At 45.5% G+C, this 27,888-nt stretch overlaps 1 protein-coding gene across 5 annotated transcripts; it reads right to left on the bottom strand.

The window, feature by feature from the left end:
- On the bottom strand, positions 1-26,681 carry PFKFB2 (6-phosphofructo-2-kinase/fructose-2,6-biphosphatase 2). 5 transcript variants are annotated; one of them, XR_001108491.3, is made up of 16 exons: positions 26,577-26,681; positions 25,156-25,257; positions 18,798-18,923; positions 18,180-18,276; positions 17,689-17,755; positions 17,478-17,552; positions 17,068-17,124; positions 15,696-15,820; positions 13,305-13,512; positions 12,729-12,875; positions 11,811-11,915; positions 10,938-11,067; positions 10,099-10,161; positions 9,734-9,798; positions 8,200-9,110; positions 1-2,006 (listed from the first exon to the last, which is right to left on the bottom strand). XR_001108491.3 is itself a non-coding variant. In XM_012459279.3 (15 exons), the coding sequence occupies exons 2-15, from the start codon at positions 25,238-25,240 to the stop codon at positions 8,943-8,945; spliced, it is 1,518 nt and encodes a 505-aa protein (XP_012314702.2). In that variant the 5' UTR covers positions 25,241-25,257; positions 26,552-26,681; the 3' UTR covers positions 1-8,942. The 5 variants fall into 5 exon arrangements, 4 of the variants coding, with proteins under 4 accessions (XP_012314702.2, XP_012314701.2, XP_012314703.2 ...); XM_012459279.3 differs by having other exon boundaries at positions 1-9,110; positions 26,552-26,681; XM_012459278.2 differs by having other exon boundaries at positions 1-9,110.
- Positions 26,682-27,888: the final 1,207 nt, after the last annotated feature.

The raw sequence follows: 27,888 nt of genomic DNA, 5'->3' as shown, positions 1-27,888 counted from the left end.
TCACGCATTTTAGCATGATTTTATTAATCCAGAAGATAAACTTTCCTCCAGAGAAATGCATCTCTTGGTTTACACTTATAATAAAAATCAATGAGAAAAAAAAGTATTCAAAAAATCCACTGTTCCTTAACATTGTTATTTTCCTTTTACAGAAGACAGATATCTTCATTCTGGAAATGTAACTTAAATTAATATGACATTAAACTTAAAAGCTCAAACTACCTAAATTTCTACCAAAAAAAAAACAAACAAACAAAAACCAACAACATAAATTACATTACATTCTGATTAAATACATGCAAACAGTGACACAAAGACTCAAAAATGCCTTACACGGATAGAATAAATAAGTATATTGTCTGATCATCAAAAGACAGTTTTTGATGCAGAGAGAAAAATCATTACAGTACAGCATGCGGTAGGCAGCCAGATGAAAATCATCTGCTACAGAGTAAGAAGCCTTCCTGAAGGCAGCTTTGCATGTAGAAAAGAAGCTCCGAGTTGCTGGATGCTGAACTGCCTGCAGCCCAGCTCATCACGTCTTAGGTAATAGAGTCCTGTATCATCCACAGTATAAAAGAACCATTTGAGAAAAGCTACATTTTATTACTTTTCTTGCTACTCACCCTTTTGCCCAGCAGGTGAGCATTTGAGTGAAAAGGAAAAAAAGAAAGAAAAGTAAAGCTAAAAACATACTATTCTTTAAAAAAATAGACTTTACTTGCAAGATATAATATCCTTTGGGGATTCCATACTCTCCTTCAGGAACAGTGACATGTCAAAATCACATTTACAGAGATACATTCATACATTTGACAATCATTGGGAAAGAGTTATCTGATTTATCTGTAAGAGAAACTGAATGACTAATGCACTGAGGCACTGGTCCACAACCCTGCCACCCTCACTTTTACATGAAACACCAGTGACCACAATAGTGACAAGTGGCCAAGAGGCAGGTATCAGAAGACTGCTGCTCTCCAAGTCACAGACGCACCTTTCTCAAGGACTGCATCATGGTGACAGACCCCACAGAGGAGCATGTATCCTTCCACCTGTTGTGAAACCAAAATACTCCCTGATAGGGAGCCTTCTTGACTTACTCATGTCATATAAATGGCACTCTCCTTTTCTCTCTAACCCACATTCCCAGCCACCCAGGAGAACTACACAGCCCCATCTTCAGCTATGAGAGGCACATGCATCAAACAGAAACTATAGCAGTTACAAAAGGGAACTTAGAAGATGGGTACCCATTTTAGGGAGTCTTGCTGTCAGATCCTGTCTGGAAGGGCCTGGAACAAGAAAAAACTTCTCTAAATGAAAAGGTGGCTACTGACACCTGTTCTTCTATCACTGCAGAAGAGAGGTTTTAGGGACTGAGTTTCTCAGAACACCCTCCATTCACCTGGTGATTTCTCTCTTGTTTCCAATGTGGCAAATGGTAACTGCTGGCATATATATACTGGACTCTAGCCTGCTCGCCTGGAACAGATGCAGGGACCAGCTCTTACTGCATAGGAAAGGCTTTATGGAGCTCAGTCTTCTCACTTGGAAAGTAACTCTGAAGAGGTGCATTTGCACTCTGGGCAAAAAAAGAGCCAGCAAAGGATGCAGACAGTCACAGATAGGATGTTAAGTGTCTATACAGAATGAGATTGACCAACTTGGACCAAACCCAGTAAAGAGATGATAAAAAGTCATTGGTTCACGTTGCTAAATGTTTTGAGGCACAGGGAAGTTTAATTTTTCAGTATAACTGATATTCCTATTAGGCAAAAGGGAAGGAAATGTGGTGACGTTTCTTCAGGTCTCATTTTGGTAGCCCCAATAGTCCAGTTCCCACTTAACTTCCTGTTCTAGCCTCTGTGGAGCTGACATTCCAAGCTTTTCAGTAGATCCCAGTCCTTTGGAGAGGTGTGGCCTGAACCTCCACATCATCAGCAAGCCAGCATGAGGGACGCTGCGGAGGGGCGTCTGCGCACAGCCAGTGTGGTCTCTGCTGCCTACGAGCCAGAGCGGAAGAGACATAAACCTATTACACCACTGGCCAAGCAGCAGACATAAAAGTAGAGCAGACTCCTTCCCCTACCTTCCCTCCTCCCTTAACCTCCTCATCCCCACATCCACACACATGCATGAACACAACGGCATGCCTACACACACACCTTGACCCTGGGGAGTCAGGCAAACTCGAATGGCGTAGTCATGGGCTTCTTTCCCTGAGGAGCTGACCTCGTGACCATATTGGACCAGGCACTCCTTTCAGACCTGGACCATAAGCTACATACCCAAGATATGAAGCAGAAGCAGTCAGGATCCCTTTGGTAGAAGGAGATCGTGTAGGCTAAGTCAGCCAAAAGACAATGCCAATAAAGTGGCATTGTGGTCAGTGCTACTTGGCTTCTGAGGAGGGTCCCTACTTGTAGTTATAGGAGTCCATTCTGAAGTCAGTCATCAGAGCAGATCAACTTCTTCCCATAAACTGGCATCTAACATTTTACCTTGTGGGAAATTCTTCCCCAAGAATGGTGTTTCTCAAATGTTAAATGTGCATACGAATCACCTGGTGGTCCTGGTAAAATGAGGATTCTGACTCAGGAGGCCTGGGATGGGGCCTAGGATTCTGCATTTCTAATGAGCTTCTGGTCCTTGTTAAGGTAACAAGGAATAAGGCATGAGGACAGTAAAACAATCCCATCTGCGTTTCCTGTCCCAAAAGAAATGAAATGCTGTTTTGTACCATTGACCGTAATCTCTTTAGAAATGGGTAAATCACATTTTAGGAGCAACAGTCCACTAAATGCTAAAAAAATCTTCAAATGTTTTCTTTATAATAGATAATATGAGTTACATGTTGCTAACATGTAGCGGGAGTTACTGCATAGTGCAATGAAATGTAATTGTTTTTTAATTCTTGCATAAGTACCAACAGGTACACACAACTATTGAAGTTCGTGCACTTTCCCTAATGTTCTTCCTATCTTTCCCAGAAGGTGGCAGAAGAGATCCATGGCTATACCATGGTCTTCAAATAACAGTGAGAATTTTGTTGGCTTGTCTGAGTCTGAATCCTTGCACAGCATGAGGCAAAGTTTTAGGGATGGGGAAGTGATGGGAAACACAACTGAAAATACAAAACAAAAAACCCAGAAGGCTTCTGATAGGTTCAAATTACTCAACAATTTTATTTACCCATTCTACACACACACGCACAAAAACACATTTCAAATACAGTTTAAAACACCTTAAATGGATCTGAGTGGCACACTTTGTTATCAGTGACACCTGATTAAATCAGAATGTTGCTAAAGACCTATGTTCCTACTTTCAACAGAGCAGTGCCTCAGAAATCTGCAGTAGAACTCTATTTCCTAGGCTCCCCAATGAGACCCATTCCCATTCAACCCAGAGGTGCTCAGCCCCACACAATTCCCCTTCCCAAAGGGCACCGTGCATTTGGTGAGCCCTTTGCTTTGGCCGTAGCAAAACCATCACCATACTAGCATAAGTTGATCTTCTTGTTACGTCAACATAATAAAAAATGTACATAAGCAATTCAGATACAAAAACATTGAGTAGGTAAACATTGGTCATAAGTATCCAGTGAAAGGCTTACTGGAAAAAATACTTCTGCCAACCCTTAAAATCAATTTCTGAATGCCAAATTTCCTTCTCACTTTTATTTATTAGATTCAGTGTAAAAGCCAAATGCGTGGCTGACTAAAAACAGCAGCCCTCTCCAACGGAATGCAGAGTTCCAGAACAGGGTAAGCTGGGGACACAGAAGCTTCAGAAACAAACAGCAAAAGTGAAGTCCTGCCCTAAAGCAGGGGAGTGGATGAGATGACCTCAAGTAAGGGTAACAACTCCAGGCTCTGAACAGGCATTCCCTTAGCTGAGTTCACAAAATACCATAACAGTGATGTGCAACCTTTATCTTTTACAAAATAAGGAGAATTTGGCCACTACTATACAAGAAATGTCTATTTAAAATCATAGTGTACAAAACTCCCCTATAAAGAAAACATCTAGAGTGCTTAATTCCTTTCTTTGTTAGACACATTTAATAGAGAATTACAATAATATACATACACTTCAATGGGTGCAATCAGACAGCAGGCAGACTGTGACTGTCAGCTTACAGACTCTATAGTCAGGCAATACCCGGATGTTACTAGTCTATCAGTCAGCACACAGACGCTACTAGAGTCTGTCAGTCAGTTGACATACAGATGCCACTAGAGTATCAATCAGTCAACACACGGACACTAGAGTCTGTCAGTCAGTCAACACACAGACACTACTAGAGTTTCTCATTCAGTCAACACACGGACACTACTAGAGTCAGCCAGTCAGTCATCACACAGATACTACTAGAGTCTGTCAGTGACAAACAGATCCTACTAGTTTACCAGTTGGCCAACATATAGACACCACTAGTGTCTTTCAGTCTGCACACAGACTCTAAAGTCTGCTGGTCAGTCAGCACAGAGATCCACCTAAAGATAATCTCCTAGACAGTATGGGTCTAAATTAAATCCCTAGACACACTTCTGATATCTGTGTTACCTTGGGGGTGACCCACTAATGTTGCAACCAATGTTGTTCAGGTTGTTATATATTTTTAATAAGTCAAAATCCATCCTAGAAAAGCTGGGTAAATCTATCAAATTTCTTGACAATGAACACAATATGGCTTCTGGGCTTGGCAAAGACAATGAAATGTGCATAAGACTACATAACCCAGATGCAGTTCTTCTGATTACTGGATACTTTTTCCCTTGCCATGGGCCACCCTAACCACGAAGGAGTTTCTGTCAATTAAGATCTCCTGCTCACAAAAAAAAAGTAACACAGATGAATTTATTCCCAAACAGCTATATCATGTTTCTTCAAAATGCCAGTGTCTCCGAAGATCAAATGTGGGTTGCAAAGAGGATCATGCAGATCCTCATATGGAATACTCAGCCATTCAGTCTAGGGGTACAAACATATTGTATCCTTAACGCCAACTTCTTCGGAAACAAACAATAACAACAACAACAAAACCCAGAACCAAAGCTATGGGGCAGATCCCCAGCACAGCGCAAGGTTTTACACGCTGTTCTTATTCCACTTTCCGACTCAGTGTAAAATCATCCCTTTACTGAAACAGAAACGACAATACAGGTAAGAGCTAAATTCCAATTTAGGGATTAGGAGATAAGACGAGAAGCAGGTTCTCTAAATCTGCTTAATAAGAAAACAGAATAATTTCCCTTTCCCCACTTTAGACAAGTAAATTTTTAAAAAATTTTTCAGGCCGGGCGCAGTGGCTCACGCCTGTGATCCCAGCACTTTGGGAGGCCGAGGCGGGTGGATCACGAGGTCAAGAGATCGAGACCATCCTGGTCAACATGGTGAAACCTCGTTTCTACCAAAAATACAAAAAATTAGCTGGGCATGGTGGCGCGTGCCTGTAATCCCAGCTACTCAGGAGGCTGAGGCAGGAGAATTGCCTGAACCCAGGAGGCGGAGGTTGCGGTGAGCCGAGATCGCGCCATTGCACTCCAGCCTGGGTAACAAGAGCGAAACTCCGTCTCAAAAAAAAAAAAAAAAAAATTTCAGAGGTCAGGTCTCAGTATGTTGCTCAGGCTGGTCTCAAACACCTGGGCTCAGGTGATCCTCCCACCTCAGCCTCCCAAGTATCTGGGACTACAGATAATAAGCCGCAGTCACCAGCTTATTCCAGTAGATTAAATGCTAATGTCTTTATCTATTTCTCATGACATAAAACCTATGGCCTCAGCAAAGAGTACTTTTAAGTCCATTTTTATTTTGTAGGACTTGTGATAGACACAGTCATAGCAATGTGTATATACTACAACATGCATTCAAGTAAGAAGACCAGGAGAGAAAAGATGAGAAGTAGAGACGAAACTTCTTTAAAATGTGGAGTAAAATTCTTTTCCATTCTACATTCTCCTGGCTTCTTCCTGCTGGACTTCTCTGAAGGGATCTTGCTTTAGAAACCAAAGGATGCTGAAGCCCTTGTTTGTCAAATTCTAATTTCTCATGTTCTATTTGAGGATAATAAGACCCGCCTCAGCTCCTCTTCTGAGGAAAGCAAATGGCATGGGGGAGAGTGGGGAAATAATGTCAGGCTGAGAGCCAGAGTGGACATCCCAGTGACCTGTCTCTAATGCTGGGGCTACTGACAGGTTAACACAACGCTGGCTTGTTAGACAAGTCTCCTCTTGCTAAGAGTAGGTACAGTGTTAATCCAATCTGTGGATCAAAGTGCTCCCTCTTCTCATTCATTAGTTCTGAATTACTCTCACCTCACAGCAGAAGAAAAGACTGAATGCCCATTTGGGCTACATAACTGGGAGCAAATGTAGACAACGCAACCTTGTAAAAGTGCCAAACGTGCCTCCCCAACTGTATCTCCTTCTCACATTAGTGGTGGTGGAGGCATCCCCATCCCCCAATCCTTGTAGTCTCATAGCCATAGGACAACAGAAAAGTCAGGAGAAGCGATGTGATGGTGAGCACTTCTAGACTCAGAGTGTTGCTATATTGCAAATGTTCATTTGTTACAAATTACGTCATGTCTCTTAAAATAACCTTCCTCTGGGCGATAACCTTTTCTTCTACTTCTGTGTGTCTTTCTCCTATCCCTGCCCCCACCAGCCCAAAGCTCCACAAAGACACTCAGTACGCATTATATAACCGCTAAACAGGAATAGCAGGTTACTTTACATCTTGGACATAATTTTGAGACGAATCTAGGTAAGCAGCCTTTAGAAGCTGGCTCTGGTATCCTACTTGGGACGTACGAGTAAAAGACTCGGGGTCAGGGAGTTATTGCCTGTGATGACAACTTTATCATCCTGCAGAGTCTGTAGCTCTCTCCAGGGTGCTTAAAATTCCCAGCTTCTATCTAGGGACAATTAATTAATTCAGTGATTTCTTCCACATCGCTCAGCAATGGAAAGGATTAAAGACGGGACTAGAACCTAGTATAACCCTCTAAAACACAGCAGCCTGCCTTCCAGAGGGTTATATCATTTAATATTATGATCTCCTCAAACATCAGTCCCAAAGAACTGTCCTTTAAGGACTGAGAAATTCAGAATTCCTAGGCTGACACTTTTGTCTGAGGAACTACTATCCCAGTATTTTTCCACCTAACTTCCTAAGGTGGAGTTCTTAACCTGGGCTATGTCAGAATTATCTGGGAAGCTATGTAAATACATGCATGTCCAGACCCAGATCCCAGAGACTGTGAGTCAGTATCAGGCGTAAGGTAGACACAGGCATGTTTATGATTCAACATTTCTAAAGGGGATTCTAAGGAATACTCCTGGATGAGAACCACAACAAAAGATCTTCCGTTACCGTGGAAGCAGACAAGCCGGTAACTTTAAGGTGGGGAGTCACCTATCTCTTTTTAAAATCCCATGAGAACTCTAAACTTGCCTCTCAGAAAAACATACATATATTTGTACATTTTGCATGCAAAATTGGAAAAGAGGATAAGCCATCATGGTCATCAAGCAGCTAAGAATTCCTTCTCTAAACATTTTCTGTTTAACCCTACAAAGCAAATGAAATGACAGAAGTGACTAGATAAATATAAACAGTTAAGAGCTAGATCCCACAGGGTTCCGAGGACTTCTCTGGACTTCAAGATGAGATAGTTTCTCCTTATGAACAAAAGAACACTCCAGTGAGAGAGATTAAATTCATCATCAAGCTTTTTCAGATTTGGGAAATAAATGCTAATGTAAAAACTATTTTGTTTTGATGTGTCTTTCTTCTTAAACAGGGTGTGAAATTATGCGAAAATAAGCCGTTTTAGTGAACTCTTCTCTGACTCTTGCCTTGAGCAATTCAAACATCAGTGGTGACTCCTGAATCTAACTGCCCTTCTAAACCGCCCCAGAGGATACTGACTTTGGCAGGAAAAGTTGCTGTGATTGGCAAAGAACCCGGGAACCATGGGAGAAAAGATGTGACTGGTATCCAAGAGCCCCGCATGAGCTGCAGCCCACCCTGCTCTCCAGAACTCCACTCTGCAGACTTCAACAGACCCAGGCCTGACTCTAAGTTAAAAATAAAAGCCAAGATATTTCCCACATCCTCAGAGCCAGATTCCCCCAGGGCATCAAAGACTTAGGACTGTTTCTCGTGAAAGGAGGCAGGAGCTCTCACCCTATGTACACTTGCAAGCTCCAGAGTATTCTGTGGATGTTCTGTAGCCTGGGCTGGCCCTTGCAGGACCTGGCTGGAGAGGAAGGGAGAAAGGAAAGGAAAGACTCCTCCAGTCCAGATCCGTCTGGACCCGCTGCAGAAAGCATCAGCTGGGCCAGACTTCTCTCTTGCCGATCACGCCTTCCTTCCTAGACAGACACCACAATGCCATGCATTACACCGGACAATCCAGAGGGGACATGAAAGTGGGAGAGGAAAGCAGTCAAGTAAGCACTGTGAGGAAAACACACATTGAAGAGACAGAAGTGAAGGAAGAATGGACGTTTTGTCCCCCCACCACTCACCCACCCTCCATCCCCCCAACACTTTACCCACACGAGGACATTAGTGAAGTAAGACACCAGGAAACACAGAGAAGAACCGAGAGCGTGGGGCGTGCTCAGCCCCAGTGGAATGTATCTTTTTCCTCCTCCTCCAGACCATTCCATCTGAGAATCTGTCCTGAAAGACCCAATTTGCTAACCTGCCCCTGGGTGGAAAGATGTTTCAGACTGGAGAACAGCTAAGGTTGTCCTATAAACATATAACCTCACGTTCTATGTTAAGATTAATGGTGAAGTGTCAGGGGTGGGGGTGGAGGGAGGAAGTTAAATGACTCCTTGATGATTAGTGACAAGGGCAGGAGGCCAGGGCTGGAGGGAAACACACGGTCACACCACCGGAATGCTGACTTGGGTCTTCGGCTAGTCGGCCCCTTCTTGCATGTCCAGGGCACGGAGAGGGCTGAGGGGCTTGAGGGGCCGGCTCCCAACACTGTAATTTCTTGGACGCCTTATTGTATTCGAACTGGACAGAGGCGTAAAGCTGTTCCTTCTCATCCTTACAGGGGTTTGGTTCTTGGGGAAGTTGTTCTGATTGGAAATGGAGCAACACCACACAAATGAAAGCCAAGCCAAAAGCTCACTCATACAGGTTAATAACCTGTAACCACAACAGCTTCCCTCACTCCTGCTCCTCTGCACACAGGGTCCCTCAGAGGACATGGGCTGTGGCCTGGCCTCCTAGCACCAGGGAGCTAAAGGGGAGAAGCTCCTTGAGCATAACATTCCAAAGCAGGAAAAAGACCCAAAGAGAAGAAGGGGCTTATTGAAGACCACACAGAACCAGGGACAGACCTAGGAATGAACCTCCAACCTGTTGACCCCCACCTTAGAGGCTCCTCTGGACTCTGCTTTCTGAAGGAACACTTGGGGTTGGAGGGGGGTGGTAATTTGCATTTCTCTTCAGCCAAATACTTTCCATATTTAATTGAATTTCCAGGAGCCAACATTCAAGGTTAAGACTCGCGAAATGGGCACTAATTTTAAAAAATAATAATTCCAACATCTCTTTCAGACCCAGCAAACTATGTAAAACATAAGTTCCGAATCTGTTCCCTTTCGTACATAAAAGAAACCCCAGACTCTTAATTCCAAAGCTTCAAAGACTCAAGGTGGCAGGGAAACTGGCGTGTTCACCACGGGAAAATACTTACAGTTGGCTTGTCGCGGTGTGTGTTCACGGCCTCCACGTTAAGCTTAATTGTTTCCACTTTGCACCCTGGGAAAACAGAGGAAAGAGAAGCCTTAAGGAAAAAGCAGAAAGTAAAGAGGTGGGTTGTTAGCTATTTCTTTTTCCCAGCTGGAAAGTTCCTTAGTCTCATTATAGGAAAGCATACCACAAAGGAATGTATGCATTCTGCAATACATACAGTCACGCACAGATAACTTTAAAAACAGAAGGCGCTGATGGAATATGTAAGTACATAGGGATAATGAAGCTGAACTCTAGAAAAACTTCAGAGAAAGTTCTGACCTTCCTCAATTCCCAGCTCCCGCCAGCCCCTGAGCGCATAGTTACCGTAGGCCACAGGAGTAAGTCTGAAGATGGTATGGAGAGGGCATCTCAAGTATGGGAGCTCATCTGAAAGCAGAAAGACCAGGTGAGGGAAGTTTCTTAGTATTATGGAGTAAGGTCAAGTTAGTGGAAGAGCGACCCTCTGGAGCTCATAATGAGTTTCCCTTACCCTGACCACCTCCTAGAGTTGTATGACTCCTCCCTTAAACCCCAGAACACAAAGCCACCCAACCTTCTGCGTGGCTAAGGAAGGAAATAAGGCCATCTTAGATCATTCTATGCAGGCAAATCCGGAAGAAGTACTGTAGTCAGAGAGCCCCACGGAAGGGGTTCACCTGGGTACAGCAAAGGCCAGTAATGCCTGCCCAACAGCTTCCCAGCAGCTCAGGACACTGAGCTCAGCCTCCACAACGCAGGCTTCTCAGTAGCTCCAGAAGATCAGGAAGAGAAGTATGAAAGAAGGCAGTGGCACCTTCTTACTGCCTTTACCCAGAAGCAACTGCTACTCCTAAGAGACTACCCGCCTAGTAGGCAGTGTGGAAGGCTGGGAATGTCCAACCACTGTCTTGATGCTGCCAGGAGTGTCAGCATGACACTGGCCCTTGAGCCAGGCAGGATCAAGGAGCACCAGCAGCAGCCACTTTCCATTGGAAGTTCTTCGAGCAGCAGAGTGACTCAGCAAGTCATTGACTCAGTGGCTGCTGGAAGCCCCGCACTGCTGCCTGGAGAAGGTACTCTAATTTGAGTGGAAGACAGGGAGGTCTGTTTCCCAGGAGTCTTGGTGCCACTGTGAGTCTGGCCCCTCCCCCAGCTGTGTCTCCCAGCCCCTCCCTCAAAGGCACCTGCGCCCTTATCCAAGAAGTAGGCCAGAAGGCAGCGCATGACAGCCTGGTGGGAGATGACGAGGACGTTGCCCTGACGCTCCAGCTCCATGATGACAGGCTCCAGCCGCTGCACCAGGTCCTGGTATGACTGTGGAGGGAAATGGGCCAGGCTGGCAGGAGGCCAGGTGCAAGCTGCCAGCCAAGTCCGTGGCTGGACCTTGGAGTCTAAGGGCCACTTCTTCAGCTGGCTTTCCCCCTGGAGGCGCAGTGAGTTTGCATCACTACCACCTGCTAACTGCCCCTAGCCCTGTTATCTCTTGAGAAAACTCGGATCTTTCAAGAGCAATATTCAGACCAAGAAAACTATAGGTCAAGATGAGGACATGTGAGTTCAACTTGTGCGTGTGTGTGTTTTCTTCCCACAGAGTGATACATGCAGGAGACAACAAGAGACTTCTAGGGATTTCCTGTTCAGTTTTCCTTACTTTTGCCTCACACATCCCTAGAGAATGGAAGCCACTTAGACAAGGAAACAGCCGAAAACACAGAAGATGATAGGGAAACAATTCCTATCCCATATATTTACTTGGTGACTCCACTTGCTTATGTGGAGGTGGGATTGAGAGAGTACAAGGAAAACAAGCAGGAAAAATGATTGTGTCAATTCTAAAACATACTGAACACAGGGGATGCCTTTGTCACCCTTATCCCTGGGACTGTTAACAATTAATGAGTAATTCGATGGTCTAAGCTGAATGGAACCACAATGATCCAAGGGAAGGAAGATAAATGATGCCTAGACCCTCCAAATCACATTCACTCCTTCCCCCAAATTAAAGCTAAAGCCTTAGCAAGGGCCCAGGCAGTCACTTTACATGACAAGGGTCTTACCTCCCCACCAGGATAGCGATACAGATACTTCTCTTGATCTCGAAGTGCAAACTCTTCAGGGTACCGCTTCTCAATCTCTGCATAGGTCATCTCTTCACACACGCCCTGCAAAAAGCCACCTGAACCTGGCTTGAAGAGGTAGACCGTCTCACACCGGCCCCATCCCAAATAAGGAAGATGACACTGAAGAATGCTAGTTTCTTACTACGTGCCAGGCACTGTGCTGGGTCCTTTCATGTATTACAGCCGCCTGTGACCAGAGTGTCACAGAGTGTCTGTGACTTGCAGGGTGAGGACCACTGCAGGGTGGAAGCAACTTCTCTAGCTCAAGCTACCATGTTCTCCTACTACTGGGGGGAACTTATAGGTCAAGAAAGTCGAGAGGCTCAAAGGAACAGGAAGCAGAGAAAGAAAGAAACTGAAGGGACTGGAGACCTGCAGGAAAAGTAAAAGGGTAGAAGGAAGGAAAGAAAAAGAAATGTCTACTTTTGTTCTCAAGAAGAGAGAAAGCCAAGAGAAATTTCGGGAAAAACTTTTCCTGAATAGCTGACCAAATGATTTAAGCAGAAAGTAAAGAAGTGGGTTGTTAGCTATTTCTTTTTCCCAGGCAGCAAATATACAAAGGAACAAAATGAGTCCTTGTTAGCCCCACTTTCCCCAGGTGCCAGAAAGGCTGGCTCAAAAATTGATTTGGGTCCCATGATTGGCACAGGTACCGAAGCAGGCAGGAAACTCCCGACTGGAGGTACAGCTGTCCACCCTGAGCCTCTGAACTGGCCGCAGAGTCGGCCTCCTCAGGGCTTTTACTTGGTGTTCTAGCTTCCTGGATAAAACTGTCCAAATAGTGACTTCTGAGAGTTCCTGCCTGAATACGAGACTCTCATTGGCTTTTCTGGACCTTCAGAGTTTCCTACTCACAGCATCAATCTCATTCAGAATCTTCCACTGCTCATAGGGCACGCCAAGAGATTCAGCAGTCTGTATGGTCCTCTTCAGCTGGCTTGTCCACACTTTGAGGTCTGTTATCTCCTGTTCCTCCAGAAACTTCCTTAGAGCTTGGGCAAACTGGAGTTTAAAAATAAAAATTAAGGGAAAAAAATCACACACAGACACACACACACACGCACACACACACACAGGGCCTGCTAACTTGGCCTTTAATGGACAACATGATAACCATGGTCAAAATCCTCTTGGGTATAAACCTAAGAGGAAATGAACTTTAACTGGAGCACCCGGTATACTGCTGAGTACACAAGTTATGCCCAATAAGTATCTGATGGCTGAATGATCACAGCAGAAATGGGTCCAGGTTATCTACACGTCAGCACAGAGCTAGACACAGTAGCAAGAGCACACCTCGATCACCTGCCTGACTGTGAAACCACGGCCTAAGTCCAAATGGGATTTAAGTAAGGAGATAAAAGAGATGACCTCAGCCATGCCCTTCTACCTCTAAGCCTGGAACATCCAGTGTGCTGACTAATTACTCACCTGCTTTCCCCGTACCGAGAGGCCAGAGTCGCCCCCAATCTTCCCCAAGAGATTGAACTCGCTCTCCCCGTGCCGGCAAAGGTAAATGGTGCGAGGCTGGACGTGGATATTCATGAGGTAGTAGACTATCTTGCTCTGGATGTAGTCCTGGACTCTGTTGACTAAAAATCGCTGGCCCACATTTATCACCTTGATGAAAGAAAGATCCCTGGGACAGGGCAGAAAAAAAAATTCCCTGGGTATGAAAATCTGAGAATAAGAATCAGAGTGAAAAGGATTTCTACAGGGACTTGCAGGTTCCCAGCTGCTTTTCCTCCTCTCCCCTGTCACACCCACATTTATGGAATCAGATGGTAGGAGATTAATTATTCCTTAAAACCAAAATGAAGTACAATTTCCTGAACTTCTAGTCAGTCTGCACCATTTCCTCAGTGCCTGTACTGTGCCATGTAATGTAAATAAAGATGATAAACAGAATTCAGGCTTCCCATCAAGGGCTAGAGACTAGGTGACCTGAAGATTTTGCTAAGCCCGAAATTTGGTGAGAAGAATAAGTCCCATTTGAGGCAGTTGAGACCTGGGCAGAATATGGCATGACAAGCAATGAGGGGAAGGGAGGAGGGGGCAGAAGCAGAAACAGCAGTGTCTAGACACTCCCTGCATCTACCTCATCATGCTTCTCTCAAAGACACTTTCAGATATTGCTTGCTTTGAGGCCAACACGGGATTGTCCTCTTTATAAAAGTCCTAAGTGTGGCCAGGCGCAGTAGCTCATGCCTGTAATCCCAGCACCTTGGGAGGCCAAGGTGGGCAGATCACGAGGTTAGGAGTTTGAGACCAGCCTGACCAACATAATGAAACCCTGTCTCTACTAAAAATACAAAAATTAGCCAAGTGTGGTGGTGGGTGCCTATAATCTCAGCTGCTCGGGAGGGTGAGGCAGGATAATCGCTTGAACCCAGGAAGGCGGAGGTTGCAGTGAACTGAGATTGCACTACTGCACTCCAGCCCAAAAAAAAAAAAAAAAAAAAAAAACATAAGTGCTTATTTTAAATAAAAAATTCAGAAAAAAAGATGGAAAGATACAAATCATCCATCACCCTACTACCAGAGATAACATCTACCAACATACACATGTATTTATATGTAGAGATATGTGTGCGTGTGTGTGTGTATTCTTCTGAATATTTTTCTAGGTGAGATTTTGTTGCAGCTGAAGAATACTTTTATGCCAAACCACGAAGAGGTGGTTTTCAGCCTCCATATTAAGGGGATCCTGGGAAACCCACTTGAAGGAACTGAAAGGCTCACAACATTAAGCAGACCACTGTGTTAAGTGTGCCATGCACATGAAATGGGCCATTTGCTTGGCTGCAGGTCTGTATTATTTGAATAGAGCTGTTAACTGCCCTAAATGCATGTTTTTTTACAAGGCCACATTCCTGCAGATTTCCATGTGTACACCATTTTTCTTCAACATGGACTTGGTATTTTGTTACAGCTAATATACTTCACACATGACAAGTTAATCTATATTCTATACCATGCTACCAACAGATGCTTCCACAGTAATGATGGCTGGCATTGATCAGACATTTCTCTGAGTCAGGCATGAAGCCTGGCATTGAGATGTGGAGCAATGGTTCCCAAGCAGAGGTGATTTTGCCCCCCAGGGAACATCTGCCATGTCTGGAGACATTTTTGGTTGTCACAGCTTGGAAGTATTACTGGCATATAGTGGGCAAAGGCCAAGGAAGCTGCTAAACATCCTACAATACACAGGACAGCTCCTACAGCAAAGAATCACCCAGTTCAAAGTGCCGATAATACTGAGATTGAGGAAATCGTGCTCTAGAGACTAGAGAGAAAAAAATTAATGATAAAAAACACTTCCGGCCAGGCATGGTAGCTCATACCTGTAATATCCAGCACTTTGGGAGGCCAACGTGGGTGGATCATTTGAACTCAGGAGTTCAAGACCAGCCTGGCCAACATAGGGAAACCCTATCTTTACTAAAAATACAAAAAATAGCTAGGCATGGTGGCACACGCCTGTGGTCCCAGCTACTCGGGAGGCTGAGGTGGGAGGATCACCTGAGCCCAGGGGGCAGCCGTTGCAGTGAGCGCTGATTTCACCACTGCACTTCAACCTGGGTGACAGAGCAAGATCCTGTCTCAAAAACAAAAACAGAAACAAAAAAAAACCACTTCTGCTTTCGTGTACAAGATGCAACCCACATAAAAGCCACAAATCCATACCTTATTTCTCTGGGGTGATGTTAACACTAGATTTGGATTATCAGAAGGAAGTTAGATAATAGAGGGAGAAAGGTTATTTTCCCAGATGAGACCTTTGCCTTGGGCCCTTCAAACCATGGCCTTAAACCTTACTTGTCATAGTTGTCTGGGTCAAGGGGACGGTAGGTAACTTTGTAGCACTCAATTCTCTTCAGGAAGTCCTCCATCACGTTTTCCCTGTTCCTTTCGGGGTAGTCAGGGCTGGACACCTTAACCTCCTAAAATCACAGGAACAGTAAAGGCCTCGTCAGAGGTCTGCCCTTAACAGCCCTCCTACGAATAGCCACTGCTATAAAAAGAAAAAGAACCCCATAAAAGTCGCCTTTCACTGGAATGTTGGCACTCCACTCATTGAGCACCCCCTCCCCCATCCTGTGACCCTGGCAACCAAAAAAGTAAAGACAACTGGGGAGTCATGTGCCTGCACTTGGCCGCAGGACAGAGGCGGTCACGCAGCCGAAGCTGCTCCTGGGCCCCAATCCCTTTATGTACTTTCCTGAGAAAACAGAACAGGCTCCAGTGTTTCCCCATTTCAGAATAGGGTGCATGACCCCAGTGCCTGACTTGGGACCAGATCCCTCTTCCTCAGATGATCCCAAGTTCCAATCGCGGGGAGAGCACCTGCATGAGACCACGTACGGATATCTACTCAGCCCAGCAGGGCACGACCCATCCAGTGTGGACTGGCGTATGCTGTGACCCACAGGGCATGAGGAGCTCGATGTACAGAACACTGACTGGAACACTGGACAATTGCTGAGGAGATAACCTTCCTGTAGGTAAGTCCTGAAATGAAGAGTCTGATTCATTCCTTTTTTGTTGTTTTTTGAGACAGGTTCTTACTCTGTCACCCAGGCTGGACTACAGTGGCACAATCGCAGCTCACTGCAGCCTCGACCTCCCAGGCTCAGGTAATCCTCCCACCTTAGCCTCCCAAGTAGCTAGCTGAGATTACAGGGATGTGCCATCACACCCAGCTAATTTTTGTGGTTTTTGTAGAGACAAGGTTTTGCCCATGTTACCCAGGCTGGTCTTGAACTCCTGGTCCCAAGCAATTCACCTACCTCAGCCTCCCAAAGTGTTGAGACTACAGGCGTGAGCCACCACACCCAGCTGATTTATTCCAACATCTAGGTCTCAGCATCCAGATAATACGCAGAACACAGGGCTGAAACTCCTACAACCTAAACCCTGGTCTCCATTCAACAGCTAATTCTTACTTGATTCCCTAAAACCTCAGTTTCCCTTCCCAAGAGAAGAGTATAGAAGTACCAGATGGTGCTCTGGCAGATAGAAAAGATCTCTTTGAGATGTTAAACATGTCCATTTCTCTCTTTCATTACCCAAAACACCCCTTCCCCACAGAACACACACACACACACACACACACACACACACACACACACACACACATACACATAGCACAAAAGGTGAAGAGGAGATGACAGGTAGGGGTGTCACCCACCAGAATATTGGCAGCAATGACATCAGGATCATCACAGACAGATTCCACAAAGAATACCTGGCCATGGAGAGAAGGCAGTTATAAACAAGTTGAAAATGCCAGGCTGTCAATTAAGAGCACGTGCTCATCTACCCCACCCAGCCACCACATCTCCCAGGATTTTCTTCATGAAAGTGGCCTTCAAGTCCTCCTCATAGCTCTTACCACATCCCCTGGGCCTCAAACATACAGGCTAAAGGTCTGAGAAAGGACCTGAAAGAAAACACCCAAGGACTGGGGGTATGCTCTGAGAGAAGAGGTTCAGATATCCCATCCTGCCCTCACCCACTAGAGTCAAAGAGATCCGTGCCCCCAGCCTGACTCCCCACCTCTACTCATCCTTTTTCTCCCAGCATGGAGTCAGATCCTACCTTGAAGGCATTCTGTTCAGCAAAATTCAAAATCATATCTCTCCTCTCCCGGGTGGTATTGGTGGCATCAAACACCTGTGAAGAACACACACAAGGTAAATGAGCAGGAACAGAGAAATGGAACCCCACCAGGGCAGACTCAAGGTGGGGCTGGGTAGCCAGGCGCTGCAGGGGTGAGGACCAGGAAGAAGAAGAAACAGATAAAGCTTACCGCAATCTGACCATTCTCCTCGGTGAGATACGCCTTAACGTCTTCCAGCGCCACCAGAGCACACTGTCTGCCAGGAGAGCAAATGAAAGCAGCAAGGAGAGCTAAGCTCAAACACAGTGAGAGACACAAACATTCGGGTGGCTACAGGAGTCACATCCCTACTCACTTAGTTTCCCACTGCTGAAAACCTTCCTCTAACTAGATCTTTCAGCTTACTCACTGAGGGTTTTCACACCATCCTGTAACCCCCTCCTGCCCCTGCCCCAATGCGCAGATCTTAGCCCTCATTAGAATTCTCCTGCAAGCACACAGGTATCACCCTGAGTCCTGTTCTTCTGCCCACCCAAGCCTAAGGTCACTTGCCCATCAGGTAACTTCCACTTAACTTCCCCGTAAGATATTTACTGAGATGAAACCAAGCCCTGTCACACCGAGTCTCACAACAGCTGAGAAAGAGCTGACCTGGAGATCAGGCCTTAAACAAGACTCACTTGCGGATCTTCATGGCCTCCTCATTGTCATGCCGAAAGAAGTCGTAGGACTTATAGGACTTGACAGCTTCACGCCGATACACCCCAAGATTAAACACTGCAGAAGACACCCAAATCCTTCAGCAGCAAAACAATATGATGGCCCCACCAAATGGGACTTCTTGCTTGGCCTAATGTCGGAGTGGCCAAGGGGATGAAAAAAGCAGCATGGTAGGTTGGAAAAAGCATCAGATTAAGAGTCAAAAGAGTTGGGTTCAAGTCCTGACTTTCTAGACCTTGGGCAAGTCTTAAGCTGTCTGAGGTTTCCATGTCCTCAGCCACTCTGTCTAGTTCGCAGAGACACTGCTAGGGTTGGATAACGTACATGTCAGACCTCTGAAAATGTACAGCCCTATGTTCTAAATCTTAATAGTCCTATCAAAGGCATTCTCTCAAAACTAGGCCAATCCACCCATGCCAGAAGTCTGGGAACAGAGAATAATGCCAGTAAACCAGACAGCAACTGCTATTTCTTCCAAAGCACTCTATAGCATTGATGCCAGGAAGAATAAGTCTCCCAGAGACCTGTGAGGCCCAGGAACTAAGAAATTCTCTTCCTGAGGAATAAGCCACACTTACCTTTGGTGGGCACTCCAATCCAGTTGAGGTAGCGTGTTAGTTTCTTGGACACATAGGTTTTACCCCGGGCTGGCAAACCAATCATAACGATGAGAGTCGGGGAGTTGGTCATGTAGGAGGCCCACGCTAGAAGAAAATGAAACAAACTAAAATGAAACGACTAGGGGCCTACTAAGGTTTATACACTGAGCTACGAACTTCATAGTCATAATCTCATTTTATCTTCATAAACCTCTAGAAAAGCAAAGGTTCAGGAAGTCTGGGAAGACAAATAAGGAGATATCAGGCAGGTCTCCTGAAACAGAGTTAAAGGGTTGAGCAGACTTCCAGAAAATGCCCAAACCAAGCACGTCTCTTCTCCATGTCTGAGGTCTTCACTGAGGTACCCAAGGTAGAAAGAGGGGAAGAAGTGGCAAGGATAAGAAAGAAAGTAACCATGGTGGGGCCAGACATGATAGCTCATGCCTGTAATCCCAGTTATTTGGGAGGCTGAGGTGGGAGGATCACTGGAGGCCAGGAGTTCAAGATAAACCTGGGCAGCATAGAGAGACCCTTGTCTCTTTATATATACATATATATATACACACACACACACATATATATATATACATGTATATATATTTAACTTAGCCAGGTGTGGGGGTGTGCACCTGTAGTCTCAGCTACTCAGGAGGATTGCTTGAGCTCAGGAGTTCAAGGTTGCAGTGAGCCATGATCACATCACTGCACTCCAACCTGGGCAACAGAGCAAGACTTTGTCTCAAAAAAAGAAAGAAAAAAAACAATGACATCCTCCTTAACATAAGAATGCCTGGCAATATAAAAATGATAGAGCTGAGAAGGAAGGTCTAATGCTTGGACATTCTACCAGTGCAGAACTGAGCTGGCTCCTATAATAGGTCCAACAGAGTTTCTGTCTCCAGGATCCCACTCATCCCTTCAGAAACATGCACAAGAACTAGCTTGTCCACTGCAGAAAGCCTTGCCTCAAGCTGTTTTGGCCTTTGCACTCAGGCCATGAGCTCCTCTTTAAGCCAGAATTTCTAAAGCATAGTGAGACTGAGTTGGGAAAGCCTACTTGATACACATTCTGAACAGACCTCAGGAAGCTTCAGGGTGGAGCTAGCCCACACAGGGCATCAGGGCCAACCTGCCATCATGGCCCATGTAAAAGCAAGACAACTGAGAAGCATTAACAGTCCTCAGTTTACCCTTCCTTAGTAAATTAACTTACTTCAGGAATGCTCATTTGCAGAGATAAGTCTCACTGGACAGGCAGGGCAAATGATGTCCGGGGATAGCTGACTTGTCTAGGGACACATAATGAGTCAAGGGTACAGCTAGCTGGCACTAGAACAGCGATCTTTGGGCTTCCTTGTAGCTTTTCTCCATAAAAAGAGGCTCCTCATCACTTTGCTCACAGGGGCTGGCTCCTCCCGGCCCATCCTGCTGCAGAGGAGAGGTGGGAAAAGGACCCGCACTGTTGCCAGCCACTGTCCTGGGGCCAAGAACCACACTGAGGTCATCTGGGATGGCTCAGGCTCTGCCGGCTCGAATGAGGGAAGACCCTGCACAGGATGGGGTAAAGGGAAGAAACACCTTCCCCTCCCACTTCCCACTACTGCTTCCCAGAAGGTGCCCTGAAAGTTGCGGCTGCCTCTCTACCTGGGGCTAAGTGACCTTGTGTGATTAAGAAACTATTCTGTAAGTTGGAGGTACTTGGATGGGAAATACAATACAACTTTCATTTTTTGAGAAATAAACGTAAAAAGATCTCAGTGGAGAAGTGGGTGGAGGGGCCTGGGTAGAGAACCAACCTCGGAAGGAAGAGTTTCCTAAGGGTGTTTGGCAAGTACTCAGAATGACCCTGGGGGTGAGGAGGAAGAAGTGGAGGCCCAGACCTGGGGTCAGAGGGTCTGGCTGTTAGCCCTCTACCCACTGTACACATGGAAAATTCCTGATTCTCAGCAGGAGCCTCTCCAAGGTAGGTAAAAGAGCCACATAAGTGATTTTCATCTCTGTCCAAATAGGGAGCTCAAAGGCAAGCAAACTGCACCCTGCAGCCTCAGCTGGCATGAATCCCTGATCACTGACCCCTAACAGGCAGATAGCCTCCGCATGGGATCAGCTGCCTCAGGTTTAAGTAGTAAAATCCCCTGAGTCTTCACTTTCTCCAGCTCAGCTCAACGCCTCCTCTCAATCCCCCCATGATTTGGCTCATTACCTTCACTCCTAGGCCTGCTGTGTCCACACCTTCCAGCCCATTAGGCACTTCCCCCAAAGGTCCTGTTACCCTCCCTAAAGCTTAAAATGAACTGATACTTGGGAGCTGCTCTGAAGGCAACCAGGGAACCAGCTGCTCTATGTTTACCCATGTGGACAGAGAATGCTAAGAACAAAAAAAAACTCTATCCACCAGGGACCTCCCAAGAGCCCTCCAGCAACGCACCTCTCACCTCTTCCTGGAACACACTCATGCACACCTGTTACAACCAGGGCTTCTCATTTTCTGGAGTACAAAACTAAACCACACTTCCTGTCTCAAATTGCCACACTGGCAAAAGTAGGAACATTCTGTCCTGCCCCTTAAAACACAAAACTACCTGCCACCACCACCTGATTAATTTTAGAGACGATATAACCCATCTCTTGACATACAATAGAAAACTACTCAATCCTGAAATTTTCTTCCACCTGCTTTAAGCCAGATTCATCTACTTTTCTCAAACTTAAACTTATTTTCCCTTCACAAACTTGCTTAGATAAAATGAGGATTTGAGGCTGGGCGTGGTAGCTCACACTTGTAATCCCACACTTTGGGAGGTCAAGGTGGGTGGATTGCTTGAACCCATGAGTTTGAGACCAGCTTTGGCAACATGGTGAAACACCATTCTATTAAAAATATAAAAATTAGCCAGTCTCAGAAACCAGTCTCAAAATAAATAAATAGATTTAAAAAAGAATTATTTACAAAAAAAAAAGAAAGAGGACTTGATAACTTCCCTCATGTAAATGGAAAAACTCAAGCTAAGAGCTTTGCCCATGGTCCCACAATAGACAGTCAAGGTCAGGGCTCTGACCAGTCTCCTGATCTCATGACTGCCCATTCAGTCCCAGCTGCCAGTTCCTGTGCCTCATGTCAGCACTTGACAAAGGTACCCTCACGATAAACCCAACTATGCTCTCCATCCTAATCCTGAAGGATGGTCTAGGAGAGCAGTGGTTCCCAGCCTTTTGATGACCCAGATCATCTTCTTTTATTGGCTCTAAAGAGAGATAACATTTAGAAATATGCAGCCCGTAACGCATGTTTTATTAGTAATATTTTACCTTTATTCATCAGAAGTCAGAACTGCTGATTATCTCCTGCCAGTTGACAGGCACGAAATAACCAAGGTCATACAACTACAGTCAAACACTAAGAAAGCTGATATTTCAGTTAACCACTAGGCTATAGTTGACACTGCCCAATTTCCATCAAATATCTTGAAATATTGAAAACAGTTTATAATACAGAACTTTTTAAGAGGGCAAATTAGTAATACCGATGAACATTTCCAATGTGTCTATCTTTTCTATTTCTGTAGGAAAAGTTGCTGGCACAAATGTGCAAAGATGTATGTGTAAGAATGGTCACTGCAGCACTCTTTGTGATGATGAAAAACTGGAAATAATTTAAATGTCCATCCGTGGAAAGCTGGCATATCCATACAATGCAGAATGAGGTAAATTTGGATTTACCCACATGAAAAGGATGTTCACAAGACAGTAAGTTATTAACAACAAAAAAAAAGGAAATGACAGCTGAACAGAATGTGAACAATATAAACCTACTTTTATTAATAGGATATACCAAAATAAGATGTCTAAAAGAATCATACGTGGAAGAGATAGGAGTTTTTTTTTACTTTTTGCTTTCTAAATTCTTTCTGTAGTTTCAATTTTTTATGAACATACATTGCTTTCATGTTTAGGGAAAGATAAATGGAAGAAATTGTCTGTTTCAGAACTACTCAAAAAAAAATTTTTTTTAAAGGAAAAAAAGCATGTAGATTTCTCCATTTCTGCTTTCATAAGACTTGCAACCAGTCCTCTGAGCACCTTAAAGTCACCTCGGCCAGTAGCCCCTCTTCACCTCATCCCTGGAGCAGCTGAAGTCCCAGTAATGCTCCTTGGGAGGTTTTGACTCCCTGAAGTCATTCTTCAGCCCTGAAATCCTTAAGCCCAGCCACTTCCCAGAGTCAAAGTTGGCCAACGCAGGTGTAATCAGCAGCAAGGGGACAACAGTTAAGCTAGTAATGAAGCAGCTGCTGACGTGAACACTAAGCAGCTAGGGGAACCTGCTCCAAAGCACAGCTCCAGAGGAAAAGGAAGTGAACACATTCCCTCGGAACTGTATTTTCTCCTTTGACTATGGCTGCAACAGTCTCACAGCCTGCTTGGGAGGTGGAGAGAATGGGGTATATAAACCACGATGGCTTCTTCTTCTCTAAGAAAAAGGTGTTTAGAGAAGCTAGAGCTTGCAAAAAAGAGATGCGAGCCCAGAGCAGGAATTAGAGTTTAGAAGACAGGAAAGAAACCAGGGATTACTGTTTCCTCGACTAATTGAAAGCCCTCAAGGCAGATGAACTGCAAAAGAATTAGGAAGGCAGGTAGAAGAGATTCCTACCATGGAGAAAAAAGCAAAGCTAGGACTGACACAGGGCATCATGTAGTCAGAGACTCCCACAATTATCGATTCCACCCCTCAGCCCCAGCTCTCTTTTGGATCAAGCACCCTAGTAACGCGAGTGTACCTCCCTTTAAGAGGCATGTCCCAGATCCCCAATCTGGGTTACAATATTGTCAAACAAGAGGAGAAAACATTCTTCACTGAAAAAATAATTCTTCCCAGGCCTCTTTTAAATAATGAGCTTCCAATATACCATCTGAGTGTGATTCAATATAAACCTTACAGGAATAAATGCAACAGGCAGATTGAGTCACCTGTGAAAAATAACACACACTAGCTATATGCCCAACACTCTTCTAAGTGCCTTCCCACATTTAGTCATTAAATCCTCACATCACACTTGGGGGACATACTATTAGTATCCTCACTTTTAAAAAAAGTGAACTGAGGCATGGAGAGGATAAACAACTTGTTCAAGAGCTAAGAAGTCATAAACCCAGGATTCAAACCCAGGCAGTGTGACTCCAGAGGCTACACTCAAACCTCATGCTATTCTAGTTATCTCTCATGGGGTATTTTGCCCTTAGCACCTGGCTTCTTGCCCTGGCAGAGAAAAGAGACCCTAATTGTAGACCCTAACTGTGCCAACCCCAGTATCTCATCTAGCCAGCTGCTTCTGTCCAGCAGGCTTCATGGGAGCTAGGTGAAGAGAGATTATCATCGTTAATCATGAAACTGACAAGGGCATGACATCAAGGTCAAGGCTCTGGGGAAAGCTTTGAACATAAGACGAGTCCTGATCTCATGCTGGTTGGCTGTTTCCACCTGCTGATAAATATATATATATATATATCTCCACTGAAGTTGAGAAGAACTGACAGGATTCCATAGGGAAGGTGCAATCCAGAAGCAGAAGCAAGAGTTAGCCTTCCTTGAAGTTCCCCAAAACATATGGAGAACAGCATCCCAGACCTTTTGGGAAGCTATGCAACCTATAAACATGCTTAGAAATACAGATGCATGGGGATAGGAAATGATGCTTCATCTCCCCACAAACCCTCCTGCTGTCTCTAAAAGACAAGCATGGAAATGCTCAGGTGAAAGCTGTCCTCAAATAAATGAGCCTACAGGGAAAACAGTTTACCAGGTACAAAGGCTAAACCTGTAAGAAAGTAAGATGCCCAAGACACTATGAGAAGCCAAGTGTCAGGGCTCATTCCCCCAAGCCCGTAGGGAATAAAGCCAAGCAGCACTGGCTCCCATCTGCTATTTCTACAATGAACAGCAGTCTCCCAAAACTTAGCCCAACAGATAAAGCTGCTAACATTACCAGCTCCAAGTAATTCCTGCACCTGCAACTGTGCCTTACTCATCGTGCGTACAATGATGTTTGTTCTAACTTCCATCGGGAAGCCAATGTGCAAACATCCCAGGAGACAGAGATTCAGTTTAAGAAAGCAATAAGAAACTTCTGGGCTACACCGGTAGTCCAGCCCCAAGAACAGACATTTCACTAAGTCTACTGGTTTTAGACAGGACATTCCACCCTGGAGACTTTGTATTAAATTTCCATGTCAAAGAATTATTTATCACTCCCACCAAGCAGCAGAGTCCAGGATTATAACTATATTCCCAAGATAAATGCTGAGAGAGAGAGAGCAGTCCCTCCTCTTTGCCAGAACTCACAACATTTCTTCTCTGACATTCGAAGATTTGGGGGTTTGCTTTCATAGCTGTTTTTATTCTGTTCTGAGGAAGATGTCCCAGACATGGCAGCTCTTCAGATGTCTGAAAGAGAGAAGTAGAATGTAAAAAAAGGGAAGGGGAAGAAAGAAGACGTAACTCAAAAAACTCAGTGCATTGGATTCCTGTGGTATCAGTAAAAGCACCCCGGGCCAAGAGTCAAGTTCAGTCCTGTTTCTCCCAGTTAACAGCTACTTCTCTAGCTCTGTTTCCTCACCTATAAAAAGAATTGCACTAGAAACTTACATTTGTATGCTGACTGACAAGTATACATTTACAGAAATTATCTTCTTCAGTCCTGCCAGTAATCTTGTAATTAGGCAGATTTTGCTACCATTAGTTCTTCTCCTCATTTTACAGATTGAAAATTTGAGATTCATCGAATTAAGTGGCACGTTAAGTTCTTTCAGGACCTCAGATTCTAGTTTTAAGAATCTGGGCAGTGTAGTAGCAGCAGTTGGGGTGGGGTGGGTTATAAATAGACCAAGTTCATTACCAAGAAAGTAACTCCAATCTAACCGTAGGACTCGGTTTTGGAAAAAGTGAGGCCGGGTGCTGTGGCTCACGCCTGTAATCCCAGAACTCTGGGAGGACGAGGTGGGCAGATCACGAGGTCAAGAGATCGAGACCATCCTGGCCAACATGGTGAAACCCCCGACTCTACTAAAAATACAAAAATTATCTGGGCGTGGTGGGGCGTGCCTGTAATCCCAGCTACTCGGGAAGCTGAGGCAGGAGACTCGCTTGAACCAGGGAGGCAGAGGTCACCGTGAGCAGAGATCGCACCACTGCACTCCAGCCTGGCGACAGAGCGAGACAGACTCCGTCTCAAAGAAAAAAGAAAAGAAAGAAAAGAAAAGAGTGAGAGACATGGGAAAATCTCGAACACATTCCCTGAAGGAAAAACAGTAACTGGACCCCAAGACAGCCTTAGCACGCCGTTATTTCTACTCTGGTGCATTCTCACGCCCTGCTCCGCACCCTCTCCCCAGTTACCCTCGGGACTCAGTCTAAAAAACACCGGACAGCTGAGGTGGTAAATGACTTCCCCAAGGTCACCTCAGAAAGAGGGGTAAGCCCTGATTCGAATTGGAGTGGGAAACCCCTGAGCTCATGCCCCAAACTCAGACAACAGGGGGCTGGTGAGGACGGAAGGTCCTGCGGCTTCAAGAGCCTTACACGATTCCACCGCTGACCACACAAATCCTCCAACCCAAACACCGGCTGTGGCTGCCGGTCCCAGAACGTCCGCGCTCCCTGCCGTGCCCGGGGACCAACACCTCGCCCCGCACTTCACCCGGGGGCACGCAGCCCCCTCATCCAGCCCGCTAGACCCTACCCGGCGCTGCGCGGCTGTGGCTCACCCTACGATCTCTCCTATGATCCCTCCCTGCCTTGGCCCCGGCGCCTCCCCAGTAACGCAACCGAACCGACAGCTGGCGGCCGGGGAGGCGCTCCAGTTGCCGGCAAATCACGTGAGCCCGTCTGGCCCCACCCCTCGAGCCTTGGTCCTCACCTGGAGAGAATCATCCACCAATCGGGGGCCTGGAGGACCCAGGGGGCGGGGCCAGGTCGCAATTGCCTACGCGGGCTCCGGAAGGCGGGTGGAAGTGGGAACCCGAGAGATCGCCAGCTCCCGAGTTTCCCAGCGCCGGGGAGCCTGGTGGCATCGTTGCTTAGCAACTAATAGGGCTGGGGGCGGGGTTAATAAAAAGCCTGGCTTTTTTTTTTTTCTGACTCTCGCGAGAGTGAACTATTCAGTAGGCGCCTTGAGAGGGAGTGTGCTCTTTGGGTGACGAGAAAGTGTTGCAAAGATTAACGCTCTCATTCCTGAATCCCAGCAGAACCTCGTTAGATCCCTAAATGGGAACGTAGCCTTATAAAGATGTTTTTGCTAGAATAAACTACCAGGACACTTGAGCTGATTATACCTTAGGGTGTTTACATATCCCTTTCCACAGGTCAGAAGCTGTAGCCTAAGAGAATCAACTACTCTCATCGTTGAACCACAAGCGTCCCTGGACCCACCCATACACCGCAGTGGACTTCTAACCACTCCTACCTTCCCTCCTACCTGCCCCCAACCCAGGCTGTATCATCTGTGGTGGTCGTCCTGAAGAACCAAGGAGGAAAATTGCACCAGAAAATAAAAATTGAGTCATTAAAGGTGTGAAAAGATGGAAAGATTACATATAATTTATTCAGAAGCGAAGTCTTTTACAGTGGAGGTGAGTTTGCACATTCCACGTGAACTACACTTTTCATAGTTGCCCCAGCGGGCCCATCTGATGCCTGATAAACCCACTTTAGGCAGGTAGGACTTGCTATCTGGATCCCAGCTGGATAAAGAACAATGAGTATGGATTTCTTGGAAAAAATAAATATAAATTCAGGGATGTCTTTATTCCTCCTTCACCAAGAAATTAAATTCATTCTTCCTAAAGTTCAAATAGTTATCTCCTCTTTGAGGCTTTTACAACTCCCAGAGCACTCTCGTTGCCCTCTCTGTGTCTGTACAACTCTGTCTTTATTCATTCAGCAAGTATTTGTTGAACACTTTTTATTTACGAGGCACAGTCCTGGGTTCTAGGCATACACGGTTGAAAAGGTACACGTAATCTAGCATTATCACGTTGCTTTGAAATTCAGTGGCTGTGTGTCTCACAGTCCACCCTC

This window comes from Aotus nancymaae, unplaced genomic scaffold (genome assembly GCF_030222135.1).
Source record: "Aotus nancymaae isolate 86718 unplaced genomic scaffold, 86718_ANA_hifiasm-v0.15.2.pri h1tg000039l, whole genome shotgun sequence".
NCBI lineage: Eukaryota > Metazoa > Chordata > Mammalia > Primates > Aotidae > Aotus > Aotus nancymaae.
Note: the sequence above shows the minus strand (reverse complement) of the source record. Positions and strands in the feature narration are given on the sequence as shown.

What these genes read in the sequence shown, in the direction of transcription:
- PFKFB2 (XM_012459279.3), bottom strand. Translation starts at nt 25,240, where the DNA reads ATGTCTGGGACATCTTCCTCAGAACAGAATAAAAACAGCTATGAAAGC. An exon ending in ATCGCTATCCTGGTGGGGAG is followed by an intron (nt 11,068 to 11,810) that starts GTAAGACCCTTG and finishes TTCCCTCCACAG; the next exon opens with TCATACCAGGACCTGGTGCA. An exon ending in CACACCGCGACAAGCCAACT is followed by an intron (nt 9,111 to 9,733) that starts GTAAGTATTTTC and finishes ATTTCCAATCAG; the next exon opens with AACAACTTCCCCAAGAACCA.